General features: G+C 65.4%; 2 protein-coding genes and 1 long non-coding RNA gene across 5 annotated transcripts; all 3 read left to right on the forward strand.

The window, feature by feature from the left end:
* Positions 1-182: 182 nt before the first annotated feature.
* On the forward strand, positions 183-6,764 carry CANT1 (calcium activated nucleotidase 1). 3 transcript variants are annotated; one of them, XM_064676285.1, is made up of 4 exons: positions 183-280; positions 1,781-2,420; positions 2,665-2,868; positions 3,342-6,764. In XM_064676285.1, the coding sequence occupies exons 2-4, from the start codon at positions 1,802-1,804 to the stop codon at positions 3,710-3,712; spliced, it is 1,194 nt and encodes a 397-aa protein (XP_064532355.1). In that variant the 5' UTR covers positions 183-280; positions 1,781-1,801; the 3' UTR covers positions 3,713-6,764. The 3 variants fall into 3 exon arrangements, with proteins under 3 accessions (XP_064532355.1, XP_064532357.1, XP_064532356.1); XM_064676287.1 differs by lacking the exon at positions 183-280 and adding an exon at positions 373-431; XM_064676286.1 differs by lacking the exon at positions 183-280 and adding an exon at positions 1,180-1,513.
* A 557-nt stretch (positions 6,765-7,321) lies between these two features.
* TIMP2 (TIMP metallopeptidase inhibitor 2) lies at positions 7,322-16,475 on the forward strand. Its single transcript, XM_064676309.1, has 5 exons — positions 7,322-7,667; positions 13,744-13,844; positions 13,927-14,035; positions 14,375-14,499; positions 14,908-16,475. Exons 1-5 carry the CDS (start codon positions 7,541-7,543, stop codon positions 15,106-15,108), a joined length of 663 nt encoding a protein of 220 aa, XP_064532379.1. The 5' UTR covers positions 7,322-7,540; the 3' UTR covers positions 15,109-16,475.
* LOC135424752 (uncharacterized) lies at positions 7,674-11,444 on the forward strand. The gene is made up of 2 exons (XR_010435335.1): positions 7,674-8,047; positions 8,193-11,444. It is a non-coding gene; the product is annotated as an uncharacterized LOC135424752 (long non-coding RNA).
* Positions 16,476-16,626: the final 151 nt, after the last annotated feature.

Genomic DNA, 16,626 nt, shown 5'->3' on the forward strand with positions numbered 1-16,626 from the left:
GCTGTGCCCACCCCGCAGGGCCGGCTCGGCCCCCGCCGCTGGGCTCCATCCTCCCGCGTGCGACACCCGGCCCGGCGGGGCCCGGCCCGGCGCGGACTACAGCTCCCGGCAGCCCCCGCGGCGGGCGGTCTGTGCTGCGTGGGGGCTTCTGGGAGTTGTGGTCCTCTCGCGGACGCGGAGGTCTGGTCTCTCCCGGTCGCGGCGGCGGCGCGCGGGGCCGCCGGGAGCTGTAGGCGGCGGCGGCGGCGGCTGCGCGCGGCGGGGGAGCGGCGGCGCCGCGGTGAGCGGGGACACGGGCGGGGGGCGCCGGGCCGGCAGCCGGGGGTCCCCACGGCGGGCCCCGAGCACCCTGCCCGGGCGGGAGCGGCGGGGTCTCCGGGGCTGTGCCCCGCGCGGAGGGCGCCGGGGACTTCAGGGCCCCGCTCAGTCCGGTAGCTTGCCCGGGAAGAAGCGCGAGGGTCCCCAAGGGCGCGCTCGGCGGAGATGGGGGGGTCCCCGTGTCCTTATGAGGGGATCCCGTGTCCCTGCCCGGGGGTGTTGGGGTGGTCCCCGTGTCCGTGCCCAGAGGGGTGCCTGTGACCGTGGCCCGGGGTTTTGGGGGGTCCCGAGGCCGTGCCGAGGGCGATGCTCCGGGGTCCGGCAGGGCGAGGGGCGCTCCCCCCCTCGCCCCAGCGGGGTCCCGGGCCGAGCAGCCGCCCCGCGGGCTCTCCGTGCCCGCCGCGCCGGAGCCTCCCTGCCCGGGTCGGCCCCCCACGCTCAATGCCGGCTCTGTTCTCCGCTCGGTCTGCTGAAAGGCACATTGAGACCCTGCGGGGAGCACGACCCGAGCCCAGCTACGGGCGTGGGGACACGGACGGACCCACTGGGGACAGCCCTGGGATGGCAGCTGGGGACCCCCTTCCCTGCTGGGGGGTCTCTGCCCCGGGCTGCATGGTGCGGAACAAGCATGGATCCGGTCTTGGGGGCTTCTTGCCCCCTGCTCAGCCCGGGGTGCTCCTCTGCAGGAGTCCGGGCCACTGCCACGTCCACTGTGCCGCAGGGAGGGAGGTGGCAGTGAGGAGAACTGCCGGCACCCCGTCCCCGCGGGTGGGCACAGTCTGGGGTGGGCTTGTAGTGCCCACATGCCCGGAGGGATATACACTGTGAGCGTGGGCAGGGGTGGGGGTCTGCTGTGTCTCTTAAGACTGAGCAGGTCAGGGTGTGTGCCCTGTGCTGTGCTTCCTGCTCAGGTGTTGACATCCTGCTCGGGCGGAGCTGCCACGTGTCTCAAGGTGTCCCTGTGGAGCCTGGGGACGCACTCAGCCCTCACCAGTGGGGCCTGTTCCCAGGGCTGCGGGAGCTGGGCCAGGCCGACCAGCCTCCCCGAAGGCAGCAAAGGTCATCCTCGCCACCAGAGGGGAACCCACTCACTCCTGGGGCTGTGTGGGGACGTGCCTCAGGACACCCCGATACAGGGCTCACCCTGAGCAGGGTGCCTTGGCTCGCTGCCTGGGCTGCAGCGACCCTGGGCCAGGTAAAGGTGCTGGGCAGGTCATGTGTTCCTGCCAATGCACTGGGGCTCATTTGGTTTAAGGTGGTGTGGGGGCTAGGTGAGAGGGGCTGAGAGTGGTTCCAGCAGCAAACAGCCCCTGGGTGTGATGGCTCCTACATGAATGAGGTGGGAGTACGTTCTGCTACAGGAGGGGGGATAGGGCCCCTCATGGTTGTGTCCTGCCACCCCCCAAGCTCAGTTGGTGCCAGCTCCAGCAATCTGACCTTCTCCCTCCTCTCTTTCCACTAGGTTCTCCTTGCCCCCACTCTAATGCCAGTCCCGCCCTGCCATGAGTCTATGAGCCCCCTCCGGATCAGCGTGGGTGGTCTGCCTGTCCTCGCGTCCATGACCAAGGGTGCTGACCCCCGCTTCCGACTGCGCTGGAAGGCCATCGTGCTGTCCTCAGCCTGTGTGGGGTTCGTGCTGCTGCTCCTCTGCCTGCACCGCTCCTCCCCAGCACGACATGGCCCCCCCAGCCCTCGGACCTGGCAGCTCGGCCTGCGGGCAGGGGACCGCTACAATGACACCTACCCGCTGTCCCCCCCCCAGAGAAACCCCGAGGGCGTGCGCTACCGCATCGCTGTCATCGCGGACCTGGACACGCAGTCCCGGGGCTCCCAGGAGCACACCTGGTTCAGTTACCTGAAGAAGGGTTACCTGGTGCTGTCAGACAGTGGGGACAGCGTGACAGTGGAGTGGGACAAGGATGAGACCATGCTGCAGTCCCACCTGGCTGAGAAGGGCCGGGGCATGGAGCTCTCTGAGCTGGTGGTTTTCAACGGGAAGCTGTACGCCGTGGACGACCGGACCGGCGTGGTCTACCAGATTGAGGGCAACAAGGTGGTGCCCTGGGTGATCCTCCCAGATGGGGACGGCACCGTGGGGAAAGGTGAGCTCCTGTCCTGCCCTGTGGATGCAGAGCAGTGAAGCTCTTTTCGGCTTGTTGAGGTGGGGTGCACCTTTCCTGTGACCCCTGTGCCTGGCCAGGATGGGGGCAATTCCTGCCCAGGGGCCAGCTGCGTGGGGGACACTGTGCCCAGCACTGGGCTCTAGGGTGTGGTGTTCAGGGTGTGGGGCCACTCTGATGCCCTTGTGCTGGCCAAGCCCCCCTCAAGCCATTCTCTCCACTGCAGGCTTCAAGGCAGAGTGGCTAGCGGTGAAGGACGAGCACCTGTACGTGGGGGGACTGGGCAAGGAGTGGACCACCACGACGGGGGAGGTGGTGAACGAGAACCCCCTGTGGGTGAAGGTCATCGGCTACAAGGGCGACGTGAGCCACGAGAACTGGGTGGCAAACTACAATGCCCTGAGGGCTGCAGCAGGGATCCGACCCCCAGGTATGGAGCGGGCACAACCTCCTGCCACCCCATATCCCACACCCTTGACGGCTCCAGGGCCGGTCACCCTCCCTAGGGATACTGGGACTGTATTATACTGGGTGAGATTAAAAGGCCATTGGCAGTCAGAGACCTCCCTGTGTCCTGGCACAGAGGCCAGAGCCTTCCCCTGCCCTGGCCATTTCCCTCTCCTGAGTGTGCCACAAGCAGCTGGGTGGCTCAGCTGACACTGGGCTGGCAGCCAGGCCCCTGGGCAGAGCGAGCTGTGCCAGGTGCCCCTGTCAGGCTCTGGAAGGGACTGAGATGTTGCTGCTGAGCAGTGGGGCAGAAGGAGGCAGAAATGTTCACAGGGGCTGCCTGTGCAGGGCTGCAACCTGTGAAGTGTTTTGGAGGGGGAGGGGGAGTGGAGGGTCCCGCCCCAGCCCGGCCGGTGCCGTGTGCCCCATGCGGTCACACTCCACTTCCTGCCGCAGGGTACCTGATCCACGAGTCGGCCTCCTGGAGCGACACGCTGCAGCGCTGGTTCTTCCTGCCGCGCCGCGCCAGCCACGAGCGCTACAGCGAGAGGGCGGACGAGCGGCGAGGCACCAACCTGCTGCTGAGCTCCACCCAGGACTTCGGGGACGTGACAGTGGGGCATGTGGGCGAGGTGGTTCCCACCCATGGCTTCTCCTCCTTCAAGTTCATCCCAGACACAGATGACCAGATCATCGTGGCGCTGAAATCAGAAGAGGACAACGGCAAGATCGCCAGCTACATCATGGCCTTCACGCTGGATGGGCGCTTACTCCTGCCCGAGACCAGGATCGGGAGTGTGAAGTACGAGGGCATCGAGTTTATTTAACAGACTTTTGGACCGAGTGGAGGGGCGCGGGCGGCCGAGGGGCATGGGCAGTCCCTGCCAACCTGCTTCCAGCCTGGGCTCTGCGAGGGATGCCAGACAGCACTCCCAGCTCTGTTCTTGGCCATGGCCTCTCCTGTAAAGCATTGGCTGTGCTGCAGCAGGCATGGTGCGAGTGTTTCGACAGTGGCACCTGGTGGCAAGGGACCGCCACCACAGGGTGCTCCCGGCCCCAGTGGCAGTGGCCACATCCCGGAGCATCGGTTTCCGGGCAGGCCCCGCTGCAGTCCTTAGTGCCCAGCCCCGAATTGCGACAGACCCCTCTGTGGTGGGTCAGCGATTCTGGTGACATCCGGTCTCTGGGTTTGCAGCTGAGGAGCAGCTGAGCCCCAGCTCTGCCCCATGCGCCATGGGGCTCCCCAGGCAGAGGAAGGGGTGTGCAGCTGAAGCGAGTCAGACCCAGATTTCATCAGGCTTTTTCCCCAGAAGCTGGTTTTCCTTCCCTTTTCCCATAAGCTGGGTGAGGTGATGGCTGGGGTGACAGGTGGCCTGTTTCTGGGAAAAGTCATATGTAGGAAGGGACAGTGGCTGTGTCCCTCTGCCTCTGTCACCATGGGAGGTGCAGCAGTTCCAGCACCACTGGTAGCACCGGTTCCACTGCCGCTCCTGGTGCTGTGGTACTGGTACAGTGGCCCTACCTGTGGGGCAGGGGCAAGAGGTGGTCCCAAGCAACTGATGGGGCCGCCAGCCATGGCCAGATGTAACGTGGGCCCATTCTAGTGCCATTCCCAGCCCACCTCCTGCAAGCCATGTGTGTGCTGGCTGTGTCTCTTCTCCCAGCCCTGGCTGCACATGGCTCCAGCCCCAGAGGTGGCTCCAGCCCCAGAGCTGTCAGCTCCAGGAAGAGCTGAGCCCTGGACAGGAGCTGCTGGAAGCTGGCAGTGGCATGCATGGCCCTGCTGTCCAAGGGCTGCTGTGCTCAGTGCAGGAGCAGAGCCAGAAGCGCCAGCTCAGCTTCCCAGGGCTGACAGCAGCTGGGAAGCATTCGTAGCAGCCCGAGGCTTTGGCCAGGGAGCCTTCCCCAGCATATTGTGAAATCACATCCGCAGCCTGTGGCCTCTGGCAGGAACTTGCGCAGTTTCAGGAGCCAGAAGTGTCAAAGGGGCATCTGCTGGCCCCAGGGGCCTTCTGACCCCTCTGACCTTGGGGGATGTGGCTCGTGGCCTGCCCACGCTCCCCGGCTCAGCCCTGCCCTGCTCCAGGTCACAGGGCAGCACATCCTCACGCCAGGGACAGTGTTTGGTTGCATGCTGTTCCTGGTTCGGTCCCCCTTAACACCCTGCCCCTGGAGCAGCTCTGCCAGCAGGCAAGCCTTCAGCGAGCTGGGCCTGCCTACTGTGGTTTAGGGGGGCCTTGGGCCCACCATGCCCCCTGGTTGTGCCCTGGCACTGTCCTGCTGGGGGTCCAGCAGTGCTCAGGGAGGGAGGGGGCCTGTTGGTACAGTGACTGGGCTGTAGTTGGGTGGAAGGACCTGCAGAGGACAGAGCCCTCCCAAGAGCCCAGACAGGCTCTCTCCGCCTCATCCCTGTTTACGCTGTCGGCACCTTCGCGAGCCGTGCGGGGCGCGGACGAGGCCAGACACGTGTTTTCGTTTAGCCCAGACAATGACTCAGCCGGCGCTGGGCTGCGAGCGGATGCGCTTGTCTCCTCTGGACATGGACCTGTCCCCAGTGCCGCGGGCAGACCTGGCCTCGGCCCCTGCATGTGGCCTCGGGGCCATGCAGCACCCAGCCCAGGGCATCCAGGGTGCGTTCCCGGCCCATGCTGGTGCCAGCTGGCCCTGGGCCACTACGGCCACTCAGCCATTGCCTGCACTTCACTTGGCACAGCCTCTCCTAGCCTTACTCACCCTCCTGACTCAGGGCCAACAGCTCCATAGCACCTGTCACGGCCCCAGGGCTGTGCCAGTGACTGTGCTGGTGGCTGTCCCTGCCACATGACCCCTTCTTGTCCCCTGGGCTGAAGCATCCCTGGGCCCCAGACCTCAGCCCTGTGGTACCCTTGGAGCAACAGCACCGGTGCCTTGGGCAGCCAGGCTGGCAGGAATCCTGCTGCTGCTGGAGTCTCTGTAGACCATGAGTGCTGCAGTAGAGCTGGGGACCTGAAGCCCCATCTCCAGGTGCCATCCAGCATCCTGGCACTGTCAGTACTGTCACCTCCCATGTTTCCTGAAGTCTCAGGCAGGGATTGGACAAGGTCTGGCTGCCCACAGTTCCACTGTTTCTTCTTGTCCCAGAGGCCAAGCAGCTCCAACACCTTCCACCATGAGCAGCTGTGGGAGTGCCATGGCAAGAGGCTGTCTTGGGAGCAGCTGTTGTAGCCACAGTGGCAACTATCCCTGCTAACATGTGGCCATGACACCTGGCCTGGCTGTGCTTGGAAGCTGTGTCCCTGCCCAGAGGCAGAGCCGGACTCCCTGCCCGCTCCGCTGGGACAGAGGCACTGCAGGGCAGATGAAGCGCAGCCGCCCGGGCAGGGGGTACAGGGCCAGTGACAGCAGCAGCACCCCGACACCTCCACGGTGACACAGCATGGAGGTTTTGATGGGGATAGAGTCGTGTCTTTACATATTAGGTGGTGTGGGGATTGGTGTTCGGGATTGGTGCTGGGAAAAGTGTTGGTAACAGACATATTTTTATTACGGCTGAGCAGCGCTTGCGCAGCTCGAGGCCTTTTCTGCTGCTCAACCCACCGGTGAGGGGCAGTGGGGACACAAGGCTTTGGGAGGGGACACAGCCAGGACAGTGACCCCAGCTGACCCAAGGGATACTCCGTACTGTATGGTGTCATGCTCAGCATATAGAGCTGGAGGAGGGGGGGGACATTAGGAGTTATGGCCATTTGTCTCTCCCAAGTCACCATCACACGTGCTGGAGCCCAGCTGTCCTGGGCATGGCTGAGCACTTGCCTGCCATGGGGTAGGGGTAAAGGAATTCCTTGGTTTGCTTTGCTTGTGCGTGGCTTTTGCATCACCTGTAAAACTGCCTTTACCTCAGCCCAGGAGTTTTCTCACTTTCACCCTCTCCATTCTCTCCCCACCCCACCGGGGGCAGTGAGGCTGTGGGGGCTCAGCTGCCCACTGGGGTTAAACCCCAACACGCAGCCGGGACAGGGACAAGGTGGATTTTTGGAGTTGTGCTAGAGGGCAGGAGCTGCTGCCCAGGGGGAGAGGCCTGAGGCCTCGGGAAGGTCGCTGTGGTGCAGGACCTCCGGTAGGAGTGGGAAGTGGGCAAGGGGACTCGGGGGTAGGACAGGCCGGGCTGGAGGGGCTGAAGTGGGGAGAAATGCTCGGGCACGACCAGAACCGTAGCCTGCGCGGACACCCAGCGCTCCTCTCGACGCGGGCGCGGGCAGCTCCGGAGCGGGGGCGGCGGGTCCGTGGGTGGTGGGGCCGGGAGTGACGGGGCCGGGGGCGGCCGGGTTGCGCTGGGGCGGGGGCGGCCGGGTTGCGCTGGGGCGGGGGCGGCCGGTGCCCGCGGCGGGGGCCGTGCCGGGGCGGGGGCGGCGGTCGCGGCGGAGCCGCATCCCGCGGAGGGCGGGCGCAGCCGGGCTGGCCCCGCGCCACGCGGAGGAGGAGCAGCAGATCCCCGGAGCACGTTAAAGAGCGAGGCCGAGCGCGGCGGGGAAGGAAGCGAACGGCTCCGTGGAGGCAACGGAGCGGCGGCCGCAGAGCGCCCGCCCCGGCCGGACCCAAGTTCCCGGCGGCGGCTCGGCCGGGCCCGGCGGTGGGTGCGGGATCGGGGCCGGTGGCCGAGCCCGCAGCCCCGCACCATGCCCGCCGCGCTGCCCAGCCTGCTGGCCTGGCTGGCGGTGCTGCTGCTAGGCAGGGCCCGCCCGGCCGACGCCTGCAGCTGCTCGCCCATCCACCCGCAGCAGGCCTTCTGCAACGCCGACGTAGGTGAGCGCCGCGGGGACCCCCGTCCCGAGCCCCGCCCGGCCCGGCCCGCGCCAACTTCCCAGCGGGGGAAGGGGCGGAAAGTTGGCGCGGGGCGGGCGGGGAGGGGGCAGAGCCCCCCGATTCCCGGCACCTGCCCGCAGCCCCGGCCCGGCCCGGGGGTGTGTCGGCGGGCGCGGATGCGCGGCCGGGCGCGGTCCCTCCGTCCGGGCTGTGCCCGACCCTCCCCGCGCCTCCCGCCGTCTCGGGGGGACCCCCGCGCCCGCCATCCCTCCAGGGGGCGGCCGGAGCGCGGCTCCGCCGAGGCCGGTCCCCACTGGCCGCCTCCCCGGTGAGTGACACGGGTGGGCCCGGCCTCCCCCGACTCTGATGACACCGCGGAGGTACGTGGCAGCGCGGGGCTGGGGCCTGGGGGCGGCTGGGGCCCTCCAAGCATGGCCACGGCACGGGCCCAGAGCCCGGAGGAGCCCCCGGCCCCGGGAGCCACCGCCACGGGCTTGGTCACCCCCGTCTACTCCTTATTTCCAGGCATTTCCTTTCCCCCGTCCCACTTTGTTCGGCTTGGATGCTGCTGAAAGGGAGGGCTTGGCAGCGCCGGGATCTGGATTCCTCTTTCTATGAATAATGCCCTTATTAAATTTTAACATATGAACCGAACAGGCCGGCCCCAGTTCCCGGCGCTTCCCTTCCCGGGGCCGTTCCCAGGCTCAGCTGGAGAGGTAACATTCCCAAACACTGAGGCAGCCCCAACCTCTGGATGGCCCTGCCCTCTCCCTTGCTCCAGAGCCAGGATGCTCCTGACAGATTCCCAGGCTTCCCTTGCGCCTTCCAGAACCCACTCCTAGCCTTTCTCCTCCGTGAGGGCAACTCCTGCAGCACTTGGCTGCTGCTCCACATGCCCGGCTCTGCCCAGCCTCACAGTGAGGCACGTTGGGGACAGGGAGGATTTGAGACAAAATGGAGCACTGGATATTTGGAGGTGCTTCTGGAGGTGTCCCTGGCCCGCAGGATGCCCTGTGCCCCCTCTGGCAGCGCGGCTGTGGCTTCCCATCACACTCCTGTCAGGATCAGCTTTCGGGGCACTTGTGACTCACTGCCTGTCGTGGGGTGCCGGCTCAGCCCTGACTCAGCTGCTGAGTCACCGTCTGTCTTGGCGGCCCCAGCTGTCTCCACCATCCCCTGGGAGGGCACAGCCTGGCTGGGCTTTGGTCTCCTGCTGCCCCACTACCCTCAGCAGGTGCCTGTCCTGCGAGTGCCCAGAGCCCATCCTGCCAGGGCAGCCTCCTCCCATCTGTGCTGCCGCCAGCACTGGCACCTTCTGGCTCCCAGCCCAGGTGCCTTGTGTGAGTCCGAGTGGGGACAGTGCTGGTTTTGGGGATGGAGCAGGGTGTGTCCTGGGATGATCCTGTGATCCCCGGCCTTTTGCTGCTTCTCATCTTCCCCCTGGATGCTCTCTGGAGCTGGGATGCTCCTCAGACAGCTCCATCCCTGCAGGTGTGCAGAGCCCAGGGAGAGTGTGGGGCCCTTGGTGCTGCCGGGACCCTTCCCAGCTGCTGTGGCTGGAGGGGCCCATGTCCAGGCTGGGTCCTTGACAGAGATGTGGTGGTGTGGGGATGGCTGATGTCCTGTGGTGCTGGGTGGGTGCACCCAAGGTGGCCAGTGGGCCCCAAGGCTCACACTCAGCCCTCAGTAAAGGTGATCAGGGTGAGTGCATTGTGGGGTCTTGGCCCTGGGGGCTGGCATCTCTGTTCCATAGCATGGGGAGTGCCTGCCATATCCCTCTGTGCCTCCCCATGGCCCCTTTGCTCTTGCACCTGCCCTGCAATCGGTCTGCCCTGGAGCAGGGCTGGAGCAGCTGCAGCCCAGGGCTGCACTTCCAGGCAGTGCAGGGGAAGGCCCATGCAACTCTGCATTGGACATGGGGTGCCTGAGGGACTGGGGGTCATGGAGGGGCTTGGGTGTTGTGTCACTGAAGCTGGTGACTTTGAACAAATGACCTGCCAGCCTACACCTGCGCATCCTGGCCAGTGAGATGTGGGGGGGGGGGTTTTGCAGGGCCCAAGGGCTTGGGGCTGCCCTGTCCACCGTCCCTCACTGGAGCCATGCCTGGGCAGTGGGGACTGGAGGTGCTCTGGCAGAGCATCTCCTGCAGTGAGGCCACAACCAGGCCAGGGGCCACAGCAGGAAACCTGGCTTCTGCTCAGTCCCTTCTGGAGTAGCGTGGGGATGTGGAGCGTGAGGGGGGTGATGCTCAGCCCTTTTGGGCACGGCCGTGGCTTTGGCCCTGTGTGGCAGCACCACTCCTGGAGGGGCCGATGGGGTAGGGGAGAGCGGGGGCTCGGTGCCGCCTGGGGCGGGGGCACCTGGGCTGCGGCCCTTGGCAGTATTGTGCCGATTCCAGTCATCCCAATGCTTGGTTCCTCGGGACGGGGGCACAGGAAGTGAGGGGGCTGCCAGCAGCCAGTAAGGACCGCGCAGAGGAGGAGGTTTGGTGGGAATGGTGAGAGCCGTCCGTGCCGGGGAGGGGCGGCTGCCTGCCGACCCCGCCGAGCCTGGCGGGGCCCGGCACTGCCGGTGCCCGGTGCCCGGTGCCGCCCCGGCGGGCGCGGCGGCCGGAGCCCTCCCGTGCGGAGGGGCCGTGGGCGGGCGCGGGGGCCGCGCTGAGTGGGCTCCCTGCGCTCGGTCACGGCCGGGATGATGCACGGCCATGGCAGACCCGCCGCCCCACGGGCACCGGGGAGCCCCCACGGCCTCCGCTGCCTCCCCACTGCGGGACCGCCCTGCTCAGCCCCGCACCTCCAGCCTCAGCATCTCTAAACCGCTGTGCCGGGGCAGGGGCACCCACGGCTGCTGGGGTGCGGGCAGGCACTTGTGGGATGGTTGTTGCTCGTGTGCCAGGCAGAGCTGGGATGCAGGAGTCCCTGCCGGGGTGATTTGCCGGCTCTGCAGCTCTGCTGGGCTCAAGCGGGGCTGGAATGACCCCGGGGCTGCCTTCACTACAGAGACGGGTGCCTGGGCTGGCAGTGCCGGGTGGGCAACGGACAGTGCTGGCACTGGCAGCCGGCCCTTCTGCTCTGATGCTGCCAGCAGCCCAGGAGAAGGGAGCTTTGTTCCCTGGGCATCCAGCCTGGCACCACCCTCCTGGATGCAGCCTCCACAGTCCACGGCCACCAGTGCTTCCTGGGCAGCTGTGGGCAGGTGTGGGCAGGGTGGCTTGGAGAGGTTTGGGGTGGGATGGTGGAGGAAGCGGCAGCCAGTCAGGACACCCTAGGCTGGGAGGAGGGGGCCTGGGGCTAAAGGTCCTTTGTGCTGCTTCTCTGCCCATGGGGAACAGGTGGGCACAGCAGTGTCCTGAGCTGGGGCACCCTGTGTGGGGCCAGGGTGGATAAACCTCACAATTGGCAAGTCCAGAGAGACATCCTGGTGGGTTTGTGGCACTGAGTGACTGTGTGTCCCCAGCTTTGCTCCTGGAGCTGGTGGCTGCCCAGGCTGGCAGCAAGAGGGGTGGGTGACATGGCCAGTGGGGGCACTGGCATTTGGGGAGGTCTAACTGCTGGTCCCTATGCACCCAGGGGTTTTCTCCATCCCTCACCCAGTCTCCTTGTCCCAGGCTCTCCTCAGGGCTCTCTCCACCATCCCTGTGGCTGCCCTCCCCGCCACCCTGGTTCCTGGCGGGCGCGGAGCAGCTTGGCTGCGCCGTGGGGTCTTGGCGGGGAAAGCACAGCGCGGCCGTCCCCTCCACAAAGCCGCACTGTTCAGAACAAATCCGCCCAGAATTGGGCTGCATTTTTGTCAAGTGATTCATCAGCACGTGAATGGAAAAGGCTGGAGCCCACTGAACCAGTAACCATTCCCCACACAGGAGCCATGGGGCCAGCACTGGTTGCACCCAAGTTAAGCCGCCGACACACAGGGCCTGGCACACGTGGGGACACAGCGGCCGAGGGGCAAGGGGTGGCCCGTGCCTGCAGTGGCCCCAGCATGCTGCTGACAGAGGAGTGGGCGCTGTCCTCAGGCACAGCTGAGATGCTGCCAGTGGGCCTGGACAGCCCAGCCCTTCCCAAGGGATGGGAGCATGGCTGGGAAAGCTTCCAGTGCAGCCCTGGTACCAGCAGCCATTGCATGCCCCAGCCCTGCACAGAGCGAGTGCCCCCCTTGACCAGGGACAGCTGTTTCAGGAAGCCTCTTCCCTGCTCCCTGCTCACGCTGGCGCCACCCTCACCTTTCCAGAGTAAGCTCTGTTGGTGCTTGCTGGTGCCCACGTGTGGCTGTGCCCCCCTGACCTTCAGCTGAAATAGCCCATCCACGTGCCCCCATGCCCAGTATTTATAGACTGAGGTCAGATTCCCTCCTGGCCATGCCAGGTGGGAGAAGCTCCTCTGTGCCAAGCTGTGGGTGACCCCCACACGTCCCTGGCTGCTCCCAGCCCAGCACATTTTTGGTGGGGACTTGAGCAGGGATGAACTTTGTGAGAGTGCCCTGCTCCCTGTCCCCCACCCCACAGTGCATACATGAGGCTGGCAGGGCACCAGGGAGCCCTGCAGGAGAGGGGGTTGGCCTTCCCATGGGATGGAGGTACCCTGGCAGAGTGGGGAGTCCTACCAGCCCACCTCCTGCAACCAGGCCCCCTCCCTACTTGGAGTGCTGAGCAGGAGCTGCAGCTTTGGGGCTGCCACTGTCCTCTAGACTGTCAGCATCCCCAGTGCTGCCTGGGAGTTCCAATCCTCACACTAGTGGAGGGAGCCAGGCAAGGCTGGGAGCTGCAGGTCTCAGCATGGGGACCCAGGCAACCCACACAGCACAGCACCAAGCCAGCCCCATGTCCCAGCTGGTGAGTAAGAGTGAGCTGGCTGCCCGCCCTGCCGGCACCCTGTGGGTCACTGCCACGTGCTGAGCACTCACATGCCGGATTGTGTATCCTGGGCTGTGCTGGCAGCGTGACCGCAGGGACCCTGCCATGGCAGAGCTATCCCCAGGCTCAGGGTGCCGCACCTCTCTGGCCCTGGGGCTCCCAACCTTGTCCCTCAGCACCCAGCGCTGGGACCGCGTCAGGGCCACCAGTGCTGGGAGGGCTGTTGCCTTTGGCCAGGCTGCTTGGGGCTGCTGGCTGGGCCCTCACTGCCTCCTCCCACTGCCATGGCTCTCAGTGTCCCAGATTGTTTTTCAGGAGCAAGGGCAGGAAGCAACACCCGCAGCCCCAGTCCTGGGAGGATGTGGGTTCTGCGCCTGCACAGCACAATGCTCCATGTGAGGCAGGAACCATCAGCTGGAGCATCGCCCTGGGGCAGCTGGGACCCCACTGTGGTGGGACAGGGATCCCGTGCTCCAGGGTGCAAGGGCAGCCTTGTCCTGGGACCCTTGCTCTCCCAGCATCGGGTGCAGAGAAGCTAGCAAGGGTCTGGTGAGGCTGGGGACCCCAGCCAAAGGTGCTGGTGTTTGGTGGGCAGTGCAGGTGCCCACACTGGCCTTGGCAAGCAGCTGGGATTGTGCCACGGGGACGTGGCTCTGCCACCCTCTGTAAGGTGATTCTTTCCCGAAGATGATTGTCCAAATCACTCCCTCTGCCCTTCCCTCCTCCGGCCCGGCCAGGCCACTTGGGCACCTGGATGGGGCCCTTGTCAAGGACTGGTTTAATTAATGACAGTGGGACAAACACCGCGGTGCTCCCAGGACACTGCAGGCAGGTTTTAACTCTCTGTGCCATCTGAGTGATGGGCAGAAGTCCAGGCAGGGCCAGCCTGCACCCAGGAATCCATCAGAGACTGAGCCAGCGCCGGCAAAGGGTGAACGGTCTGGCACAGGCGGTGGCAGCAGGGCCGGGCAATCCTGGGATGACCTTTCCTTTTCACCCACCTGGAGGGTGCTGTTGCAATGCTGCCAGTCACTGTCATGCATGTGCCAGAGCCCCGTTCCTTTGGGGACAGCAGGGGACAGTTGGCTCTGTGGGCAGCTGAGCATCTGCGGGGAGGGCAGTGGGGTCTGCTGTGGGCAGTAGCCCCTTATGGGTGTGGGAATCACTGTGGGATGCAGGGGCTGAGTGGGACTGGTCACCTTCACGTACCTCACCTTTCCCTTGCAGTGATCCGAGCCAAGGCCGTCTCTGCAAAAGAGGTGGATTCGGGGAATGATATATACGGGAATCCGATCAAACGCATCCAGTATGAAATCAAGCAGATCAAGGTAACAGGGCACAACAGGGCAGGAGGCTGAGGGGGATGGGGCACCCCTGCACCAGCCACTCACTCCTGCCTCTGCTCCCCAGATGTTCAAGGGCCCCGACCAGGACATAGAGTTCATCTACACGGCTCCGTCGACTGCTGTGTGCGGCCGGCTGCTGGACACCGGCGGGAAGAAGGAGTATCTGATCGCAGGTGGGCACTGGAGGGGAGGGTGCTCGAGGGGTGCCAGGACAGTGCTGACTCTGCTGTCTCACCCACCCCTGGAGACACCTGATGTGTGTGCCTGCTCCCTGGGCATGTTCCCCCCCGTCCCTCAAGCTCCTACCACTAGCCCTTAGGAGATCCCCCAGCTGTGTCCTGGCTACACTTGGCAGCCCTGGCTGTGCTGGAGGCAGCTGGGGGATGAGCCTCTGCTCCCTGGGGGGTCACCAGAGACAGTGCACAGTGAGGGGACCCAGGCACCTCGAGTCAATTTGGGGTCCTGGGGCACTGGGGAGGACCCCCTGAGTGGTCTGTCTGGCCTCTCCCCAGGCAAGTCGGAGGGCAATGGCAAGATGCATATCACACTCTGCGACTTGGTCTCCACTTGGGATTCGCTGACCCCAACCCAGAAGAAGAGCCTAAACCAGCGGTACCAGATGGGCTGCGAGTGCAAGGTGAGTGACCAGGCTGTCCCCCACACGCCCCACACCAGGGGGATCTGCAGCCCCCAGGGAGGGGTGGGTTCTGTGGGGAGACGCTCTTCCCTGTCCTTCAAGGATGAAGTTGTGCAGAGACAGCATGGCCAGGCAGACTGGAAGGGTGGCTGAGCCTCTGGCTCCCTCTGGCTGGGAACCGAAGCCAGCCCTGGGACCAGCACCCAGGGGTTCCCTCAGTCCCCCTGCATCAGGGTCATGTCCCCAGCATGCCTCACAGTGCAGAGTCAGCCTGGAATCTGTGTTAAGAGATGGGGGAGTGAATGAAGCAGAGCTGTGCAGGACCCCCAACCCAACTGCCCCATACTGCTTCCTCCCAGCCCAGTGTCCCCCGTCGGGGTGATGGGTGACAGTCTCTGTCGTGCACAGATCTCGCGCTGCCTCTCCATCCCCTGCTTCGTCTCCTCCTCGGACGAGTGTCTTTGGACAGACTGGGCGATGGAGAAGAACAACGTGGATGGGCGGCAGGCGAAGCACTACGCCTGCATCAAGAGGAGCGACGGCTCGTGTGCCTGGTACCGTGGCATGGCCCCCCCCAAGCAAGAGTTTCTCGACATCGAGGACCCCTAAGCCAAACGAGCGCATTCCAGTAGCCAGTAGAAAAAACCTGCGAGATGTTAGACTGGTCCATGCTGATATCAAATCCTGGAGACAGCATGAAAATCTGCTCGGCCGCGGGGGTCACCGGAGGCTGCCACGTGCATGCGGGGGGCAGGGACCGGGACCCACTTCGTCGCAGGCACCTGGCAGCCCACAGCCACACTGGGCAACTTGGGCTTGTGCAGGGCCGAGCAGGGTGTGGGGACCCCCCTGTCAGGGTCATGACTCCCCAGCCATGCTTGGCCCTGCCCTGGCAGCTGTGAAGGAATCGAGCCCTTTTGAGTGGCGGGAGCTGCCCCAGCTGCGTAGCAGGTCTACCAGTGCCCCCGCCGTGGGAGCTGCCCCTGCAGCCCTGGCCAGGCAGCCCTGCCCACCGCAGTGCCCAGAGACCCCCGCCTCCCTCCCCACCCACTGCCCATCCCCTCCCCTCGGGGTGTAGGAAGGGTACCTCTCTGGGCAGGGGCTCCAGAGGGCTTTACCATGTGGCAGAGCCCCAAGCTGAGTGCAAGGGGCTCCGGGCCTTTCACAGGGCCAGAGGACTCCCGTGCAGGTGCCTCATCTGAAAAAGCTGGAAGGGCACACTAGCATGTCAGGGGTGACCCCCACATGCACCCGGGCACTGCTGCTCCTCTCTCCACATGTTCCTCTCTGCAGTGGGCTCCATTCCCCTGCAACCTCCTGCAGATCCTTCTGCAGCTGCCACCGCTGGAGAGGTTGAGACCCACTGGGCTTGGCAGGGAACCCTTGGCAGAGCACCAGGAGCCAGAGCTCTGGCTGCGCAGGCACGGGGTGTCCATCCTTGCCTCGTGCAGCTTTGGGCTGCGCTGTGGCCCTCAGCACCACTGCAGCCAGGAGAGCTCCCTCCTCCATGGTGTCGGGAATGGAGCCTGGAACCGGCGGCAGGGCAGCTGCAGGAAAACCTGTCCCCTCCAGTGAACCCCCTGCACTCCTCGGCCCCACATTCTCTGAGCCATCCCCACGCTGCAGCGGTGCTGGCGTGTGCCGCAGAGCTGCCCCGCTGCGACGCCCGTGGCACTGGCACGTGCGCCCACGGCTTTGGGAGAGTGCCAGGAATGCTCCCCGGGGCCCTGCATCGGGGGCGTTTTCATGCTGTGTGTCCCTGTAAGGTTTGAGATGTCGTACTGGACCAGTCTGGGCAATTGCAACATATTAAAGAGAAAAATTAAAAAGAAAGAAAAAGAAAAAAAACCCCCACCCAACCTTTACTCAGTCCCGACCGCGCATCCCAGGCGCTCTGTATGGCTGTACCCGCTGTGCTCCTGTCGCTGCTGCTCCTCTGTCTTTGACTTCAATATCGCCAGTTGTTTTGCCGCCGGCTCTGTGGTCCCTGTGCCGTGATTTCCGTCTCCTCATCCGGCGCTGGAGCCGCCCCGGTATCGGCGGGGGGTCCGTGCCGGGAGCTCCCGGGGAGGGGAGACGATGCGCGGGGGCCCTGCGGCGGCTCGGCCAGGACCCCCCCGGCTCCCG

This window comes from Pseudopipra pipra, chromosome 19 (assembly GCF_036250125.1).
Source record: "Pseudopipra pipra isolate bDixPip1 chromosome 19, bDixPip1.hap1, whole genome shotgun sequence".
Taxonomy (NCBI): Eukaryota; Metazoa; Chordata; class Aves; order Passeriformes; family Pipridae; genus Pseudopipra; species Pseudopipra pipra.

Bases quoted from the DNA above. Each gene is read 5' to 3' on its own strand.
- CANT1 (XM_064676285.1), top strand. From the start codon at position 1,802: ATGCCAGTCCCGCCCTGCCATGAGTCTATGAGCCCCCTCCGGATCAGC. The intron at 2,421-2,664 runs GTGAGCTCCTGT...TCTCCACTGCAG, and splicing joins GGACGGCACCGTGGGGAAAG to GCTTCAAGGCAGAGTGGCTA. The intron at 2,869-3,341 runs GTATGGAGCGGG...TTCCTGCCGCAG, and splicing joins AGCAGGGATCCGACCCCCAG to GGTACCTGATCCACGAGTCG.
- TIMP2 (XM_064676309.1), top strand. From the start codon at position 7,541: ATGCCCGCCGCGCTGCCCAGCCTGCTGGCCTGGCTGGCGGTGCTGCTG. The intron at 7,668-13,743 runs GTGAGCGCCGCG...TTTCCCTTGCAG, and splicing joins CTTCTGCAACGCCGACGTAG to TGATCCGAGCCAAGGCCGTC. The intron at 14,500-14,907 runs GTGAGTGACCAG...TGTCGTGCACAG, and splicing joins AGATGGGCTGCGAGTGCAAG to ATCTCGCGCTGCCTCTCCAT.